The sequence below is a fragment of the Podarcis pityusensis genome (genome assembly GCF_964106645.2).
Source record: "Podarcis pityusensis genome assembly, chromosome: 17".
Lineage (NCBI taxonomy): Eukaryota > Metazoa > Chordata > Lepidosauria > Squamata > Lacertidae > Podarcis > Podarcis pityusensis.
In genome coordinates this window covers 1,054,402-1,062,196 of record NC_138042.1, presented here as the reverse complement: position 1 = coordinate 1,062,196, position 7,795 = coordinate 1,054,402, and the positions used below count along the sequence as shown (strand labels likewise).

At 46.2% G+C, this 7,795-nt stretch overlaps 1 protein-coding gene across 1 annotated transcript; it reads right to left on the bottom strand.

The window, feature by feature from the left end:
• Window positions 1–2,116: 2,116 nt before the first annotated feature.
• UXT (ubiquitously expressed prefoldin like chaperone) lies at window positions 2,117–7,769 on the bottom strand. The gene is made up of 6 exons (XM_080988514.1): window positions 7,360–7,769; window positions 7,155–7,236; window positions 6,924–6,991; window positions 3,710–3,817; window positions 3,071–3,134; window positions 2,117–2,490 (listed from the first exon to the last, which is right to left on the bottom strand). The coding sequence occupies exons 1-6, from the start codon at window positions 7,752–7,754 to the stop codon at window positions 2,425–2,427; spliced, it is 783 nt and encodes a 260-aa protein (XP_080844640.1). The 5' UTR covers window positions 7,755–7,769; the 3' UTR covers window positions 2,117–2,424.
• Window positions 7,770–7,795: the final 26 nt, after the last annotated feature.

Genomic DNA, 7,795 nt, shown 5'->3' with positions numbered 1-7,795 from the left:
TGCATCCTCGCCAGACTCCGGGGGTGCTGGCAAGCTGCTCCATCCAAGGAACAGCGCCTACCTGGCAGGATTGTTGTCAGGATAGCCAAGCTCATGTGTGTCAAGTGCTCAGATTTAGGGCTTAGGCTGCAATCATATCTACACCTGAGTGGAAGTCTTTACTTCCGAATAGACATGCACAATCGATGTGTTTCCCATGAAATATATCAAAGACAGAGAGATGAGTGGCCCACAGCAATTGCAAAGGATATTTCTTTAACCACTGAAAAGCTAGAGTCCACACACATCAGGGTTTAGGACAGAGGTTGTCAGCATGTTGTTGGTGTAGGACAGGTTTTAATGGGTAGGACAGGATATAAAGGTAAAAGGACCCATTAGCTCCAGTCGCAGACAACTCTGGGGTTGCAGCACTCATCTCGCTTTGCTGGCTGAGGGAGCTGGCGTTTTTCCAGGTCATGTGGCCAGCATAACTAAGCCGCTTCTGGCGAACCAGAGCAGTGCACAGAAACGCCATTTACCTTCCCACCAGAACGGTGCCTATTTATCTACTTGCACTTCGTGCTTTCGAACTGCTAGGTTGGGAAGAGCAGGGACCAAGCAACGGGCGCTCACCCCATCATGGGGATGAACAAAGTTTCAAAATCCAATCCTAGGCAGTCAAATTTAAAGCATAGGAATTAGGCTGTAAAACCTCATTTAGAGGGAATCCAGCTATGAAGTAAGCTGGCTCCCTTTCTTACCCCGCTTAATAATCACACAACAACCCTGGGAAGCAAGCTTAGAAATATTATTTACTTGCTTCTTACCATGTTTTAGTTTATGGCAATGGTGGCAAGTTTTGGTATCCACCCCAACTTCAACCCCTCCCCAATGATTAGGTTCTAAATTATAGCAGTCTTATTATGCACCATGCTGGCATTAAATGTGCATGCAAAACCTTTTATTAGCTACTCTTCAGCCATTGCTTTCAGAGTGGCTTACCAAACAAAACCATAAAAATACAGTAAGGAAGGAAGATGGTAGCTAGTTAAATGTCCAGTATAAAATAAGCACACACTAAAAGGTTGCCTGTCTGTTCGGGATAAAACATAATAATCTTTGGTTTGGTTTTCTTTAAGCGCAGAGCCACAAACCTGAACCTCTAGTGGTAACTCAGGGACACAGTCCAAATGAAGATCTACCTAACATATATTTTCTCATATCAGATGCTTAGCGTTGGAATGCCATTGGGACTTTCCGTCAGCACTGTGGTTGTCAAGTGGCTTGGGGGCATCAAGTGTATTGCTAATTCAAGGGGTCAGACATTTACAAGTCTTAGTACCCTAGATTGTCCACTGCTTTTTATTTTTTTAACTTTCACAAAACAACAGTACCATCTACAAAGTTCAAAACAAGGCAAATAACAGTAATGATTTTTGAATTTACTTATACTGTAGTATGGAAAAGCTCAGAAATGTAATGGCTATAATGCTGCTGAAATCTCAAAACAAGGGATAGAATTGTTTACAATAGCTTGTCAATTAAATTGTAAACCAGCTGGATCTATGCAGGGAGGGGGACACATTTCCTCCACTAGTGAGGAAAAAACTCCACAGAGCTCCAATCCATTTGATTTGGCTTCTAAGGAAAATGTCACTTACAAAGCAGAATTTCTGCAATGCTGAAAATTTCTGCCAACATGAAAAGGTATCAGTTTTTGAACAGGATAATAGAAAACTGAAAGCTATCCTTGTTTGGAAACTAATTTATTGAGGTGGGGCCTCCAGTCAGTGGACAATCTCCCTGAGTATACCCACTTTCTCCTCACAATTGCCTTTCGGTGGTTTAATACTCAGCAAGGTAAAAACAAATATGGGCCAATGTTCTCTAAGACTAAATGACAGAAGAAGGGTTTGGATTTGATATCCCGCTTTATCGCTACCCGAAGAAGTCTCAAAGTGGCTAACATTCTCCTTTCCCTTCCTCCTCCACAACAAACACTCTGTGAAGTAAGTGGGGCTGAGAGACTTCAGAGAAGTGTGACTGGCCCAAGGTCACCCAGCAGCTGCATGTGGAGGAGCGGAGACGCGAACCAATGGGAAGGTGGGTGGAAGAATGTGGCAAAAAGACAACCAAGTGGAATAATCATCTTTATTTATTACTTTTGCAAATTGAGATGAACTTATACTAAGACACAGTTCCTGGGGAAACAGAGACAGAGAAGGGTTGAATATTTGGAGCAGTGAAATCAACCACCCCAAGAGAAACTGTTCTCTCTCAAACTCTCCAATCTGCTGTCCCTGTAAGTACATTCACCCTACCCAACTCATAAGGGTTTCCTCAGTTACAAACGCAGTTCCTGCTGCCACCACCAAAATGCCCAAGAGACTAACTCTTCTTCCAGCATATCACAATGAAAACGTCCCCTCTAGGAAGGGCTGGTGCCTAAAGGAAGATGTCCCTTCTGGTCTCCTCAGGCAAATCTTGGAGACCTTGGAGTTCATGCAAGCCCTGCAGAGAGGAGTTGGGAGTGGGAGAAAGACAGTCTGAGCCTAGGATTGTCTACTGATTTCCTAGAGCATCTCTTTCATACTGCACCATAAGTTAAGTGCTATGGGGTGCAGCACATCTTGCTTTTCAGGCTGAGGGAGCTGGCATTTGCCCACAGACAGCTTTCCAAGTCATGTGGCTAGCATGACTAACTGCTTCTGGCACAACAGAACACCACAGCAAGTGCCAGAGCACATGGAAATGCCATTTACCTACCCACAGCAGCGGCACCCATTTATCTACTCATGCTGGTATGCTTTCAAACTGCTAGGTTGGCAGGAGCTGGGAGAGCAAAGGGAGCTCACCCTGTTGCGCAGATTCAAACTGCCGACCTTCCGATCAGCAAGCCCAAGCGGCTTAGTGGTTTAGATCCCAGCGCCACCAGCCAGTCCTATGCACCAGAAGTAAACATGCTTCCCACACCATAGGCAGCACTCCAAGGAAAAGCAGGCTGCAACTTTCTGCTGCTTTCCTCGTTCCCTTGCTGGATTCCTGCCCAATAGGAATCTGTCTGCTTGGAGCAAGGAACACCCATCATTACCTCTAAAACCATCCGAATATTGGCTTTGATCTTGGCAGAGTCTTTGGTAAGGGCTTCACTGAGTCTGTTGGAGACAGAAGAAATTGTGGGTAAGGAAGGAGGGTGGATGCAGCCTGAAACTCTAAAGCAGGCTTCCTCAACCTCAGCCCTCCATATGTTTTTGGCCTACAACTCCCATGATCCTTAGCTAGTAGGACCAGTGGTCGGGATGATGGGAATTGTAGTCTCAAAACATCTGGAGGGCCGAGGTTGAAGAAGCCTGATCTAAAGACTCTTAGACCATTCACAAATTAGGGCAACATGCTATACCGCGAGGAATTTGCCTGAGCCCACTGAACACAGTGGAACTTTACTTTCAAACAAACATGCTCCAGACTAAGTGGCACAAGGAGAGAGAGGGCAGAGTTTGCTTGTTTCCATCTAAGAGATCTCACCTGTGCTTTTCTGGCTCTTCTCATTGCTTTGGGGGGCTCCTGCCATCTGCATTCCCAAAGCATGGTCTGCTTGCATTAGCCAGATAATTGGTTGCAAGAGATCGTCACCGTAAGCTATTGAAGAGTGCTCTTGTGAGGCCTGCCAACTAAGATTCCTTGGATAGCATGGGGGGCACAGTGGGACAACTGAATTCCTTCTACTCACTCTGTTAGTAGCTTGTTCTTCTTCTCAATGAAGGCAAGCGCCTCAGGAAGAGTCAACTCCACAAAGAACCCATAACCCAGTGCTACAAATATGGTGGAGGCATCAGGCCTGCAGGAAGAAAAGGTATTTAAAATGGCATGAATTTATACCACTGAGTATAAATGGGAACACTTACTTTGGAAGAATGGATTACTAAAAATACGGGATATTGGTGAAATTAACAAATATGTTTAATGAACGTTTATTTTTTTCTTGAAAGAGAAAACAACTGTTTTCCTAAGGGCAAAATACTTATACCAGCTGGGTAGAGAGGTGTTTGGCCTTGCAAAGGTTGAGCCTGAGCTACAGCAGCTACCCTGCCATTCCTCCTTGAAAGAGTTTCCTAGTTTCTTCTGCACAGATTGAGCCGATCTCCCTTTTCCACTTGTCCTGATCCACAAGCCCAAAGGAGTCTCTGTGTGAGTGGTTTGATGCAGGGCCACCAAAAATGCTAGAGTGATCAATTCTAGTGCTTTATTAGAAAAAAGTGAAAATGGCAAGCCCTCCTCATAATTTGTCCGCAAGAGGCTAATATACAAAATGCAAGCTACGTTAGTTGGCCTCAACAGCCCAATTAACTCACCCCTAATTTAGAGGCTCCTTCCCAACTCTCACCCATCTCTCAGAAAAGGAAGTAGCGGACAGGCAGGCAGCTAGTCTCCTGACTAGCTAAATCAAAACTAAGGCTCAAAACTTCTAAGCAAGCAGATAGGTACATATGAGCTCATTCTTGCAGCAAATAACAATTATATATATATATATATATACACACACACACACACACACACACACACACACACATTTTTATTAATTTTTAACATATCAATTCCAACAGTCATAGAACATAACTTCTCATCTTATACAATATTTTTAGACTTCCGTCAACACCTCTGATTATTTTCCGTTTTTATCACTTATTATGCATTTAATTTCGTATTACCTTTAATTATCCTTAACTAATATTTCTCCTCATTGTCTTTCTTGCAATATTTCAAATAATTCCCCTTACAAAACTTCTTGCAAACCTACTAGCATAATCTGTTCATCACAACAGCTTTTCAAATAGTTCGTAAATTTATTCCAGTCTTCTGAGAATTTCTGGTCCCGCAGGTTTCAAATCCTTCCTGTTAATTTATCTAATTCTGCGTAGTCCAACCATTAATCCTGTTGTTATCTTGACTACCAAGATGGCATTTACAGAACTTCAGGAACTTTTTCACTGTTTGGTACCACACACCACTGCCTGATCCAGTTAGCCCAGCCTGATTCAGTTAGCTGAAATCCTCCTTAAAGGATTTCTCCTCCTTAAATGCTACTCACATTCTCATGAATAACATTTATAGAGCAGTGAAAGTGTCCAAAGTATTTCACACAGCTTGTTCCACTAATTCTTACAATAACTCTGAAAAGCAGGCCGTGTTACTATCCCCATGCTGCCGATGGGAGACTGAGACTGAGATATGCTGGGTTACCTGGTTAGCTTGTGGCAAAGGTAAAATATGCCTTCAATGACTGACAGATGTTCCAATAATGAGGAAAGCTATCTACTTCCCCCTCCATAGTAGATTCCTCAGCTTCCCTCAGCAAGAAGCACAATTTGTCTGCCTGCCTGAGGCATCTGAAGCTTGAAAAACATCATACACATACACATACACAACACATCTGCTTTCTGATTGTGGCACATAATCTGGATTGAGTAGGATTATCCAGAGATGCCTGCTTTGTTAGAGGGAGCTGGATTAACTGGCCTTCTGCCCTTTCTCAACTTTTAGGATCCTAGTGTCACACTTTCCTTACACACAAGGATGCCATGAAGGAGATGTGCAGAACCTTTTTCAATGGAGAACTACCCTATTTTTCGCTCTATAAGACACCCTTTTCCCCACCTAAAAAGTAAGGGGAAATGTGTGTGCGTCTTATGGAGCAAATGCAGGCTGCGCAGCTTTTGCTGACGCCAGGAGAGCAAGATGGATCGGTGCACACCGATCCCTCTTGCTCTCCTGGCTTCAGGGATAGCCGCCCGAAGCCTCCTGAGCGCAGCGGGAGCCTCCCGCTGTGCTCAGGAGGCTTCGCATTGCTTGCGCTGAAGCCAGGAGAGCAAGAGGGATCGATCCCTCTTGCTCTCCTGGCTTCGCTTCGCTGGAGAGGTGCTGCGCAGCTTTCCCTCTCTGGTCAGTGCCCCTTCAGCGAAGCGGGAGGAGAAACGGAGCCCCTTCACAGTGTGAAGAAGGTCAGGTGATGGGTGTGGTCTGGGGAGAATCCTTAGGACAGATAGACCCTGAGATCATCTTCTGAGGCCCTTCTTTGTTTTCCTCCTCCACGTGAGGTCCAGGGGGTGACAACATGAGAAGGGGCCTTTTCTGCAGTGGCTCCCCATTTGTGGAATGCTCTCCCCAGGGAGGTTCAGCTGATATCTTCATTATGCACCTTTAGGAGCCAGGTGAAAACATTCCTCTTCAACCAGGCCTTGGCTGATTTAACATCCAATACCCATTTAAATAAGTTGTGGGAGGGGGTGGGGGAAGGGGAGTTATTGGTTTGTTCTGTTCTTGTTTTTATTATGTATATTGTGTTTTTATGTTGTGAACTGTTCTGAGAGCGACGGATGAAGGGTGGTATACAAATGCAATAAACAAAGAGGCCTGGAAAATCCATTTGGCACTGTGGCTCCCCATCCCTGCCATAAATAGGGCCAGGCAGTATCTGGTTTTCAGCATCATGATATATCAGCAATATATCATGATATCTGAAACAAGGATGGAGTTATGTAGAGGAACTGCCTGACTTCAAGGTTTTTCCCACATTGTGATTTTTGCCGGCACCTGTTCTTGTGATTCACCGCCCAATGCAGGAGGAAGGGGAGAGCTGAGCCGTTAAGAGTTAACAGGGGCTCCAGGAATCAAGAGAAGCACTGGCTGGCTTCACATCCCCCCCCCCCCCCCGTGTGATTTTTGCATAGCACACACAACATGATTCATGATATATTGCCAGTTATCACAATATGGATTTCAAACCAGTTTTGGACAATATATTTACATATCACCCAGCCCTAGGCATAATCCTTACTTTTTGTATCAAAGACAGATCTCTCCTGTCACTGGAGCAGACAGGAAGTCAAGGGGCAAGAATACATGTGAAAATGGATACAGATGAGCTCTGTCTTTGTGCTACTCACACTTCTGCATTGACATAGAAATTGCAGCCTAGATCCACTTGAGTTGTCAGCTCCTGGCTTCCTGTCTCCTGGGAGAAAAGGAAGAAACGTTTACCGATCTCTGCTCTCTGGAGTAAAACAGCTGTTATAGTAGGTAACCCTGCTGTCTCCTACATCTAAACCCCCGCAGAACACTGCTGCAGATCTTTCTGTGTAAAGTGCTGTAAACAACTTAAAGAAGTTTTTAGTTACCTGCAACCGCTCAATAATATTCTTGAGCTGCAGGTACTGAGCCATCTTTTCATAGACCTGATCCCGCTGCTCCAGAACCTTCCTGGGGAGAAACACCAACAACGGTCTGGAAGCGCGAGCAGAAAGCGGAGCAAAAGAAACCGAGGCGCTCTATCTCACAGCCGGGGGTGGCGGCGTGAGAGGCGCCCGGGAAGGAGACACTCACCGGAGGTCCCTCTGCAGAACCTCGCTGACGAAGGCCTCGTACTGAAGCACCTTCTCCTGCACCTGCCGCTCGCCCGGCATCCCGGCCAGCTGCCCGCGGGGGGGGGGGAGATCGGCGCCACCGCCAAGCGCGGCAACTCTGCGCCCGCCCGCGGAAACCAGGAGACGCGGGGCGCGCCGCCACCCAGCCCCGCCCGCCCGCCCCTCGCCCGGAGCGTCTCTCAGCTCATGGCCGGGAGCCGAGAGAAGACAAGGCGCGGGGGCGCTCTGCTCGGCAGACTCTATGGCCCACGCGCGCTCGCAGGCGGGGCGCAGAATGCGCAGGGGCGGAAGGCGACTTCCGGCTGCTACATCCGGGTTCCCTTCAGAGGGGGAATCATAGACCACAAGGGCCATCGAGTCCAACCCCCTGAATCTTGTAACTTAAAGAAAACGTG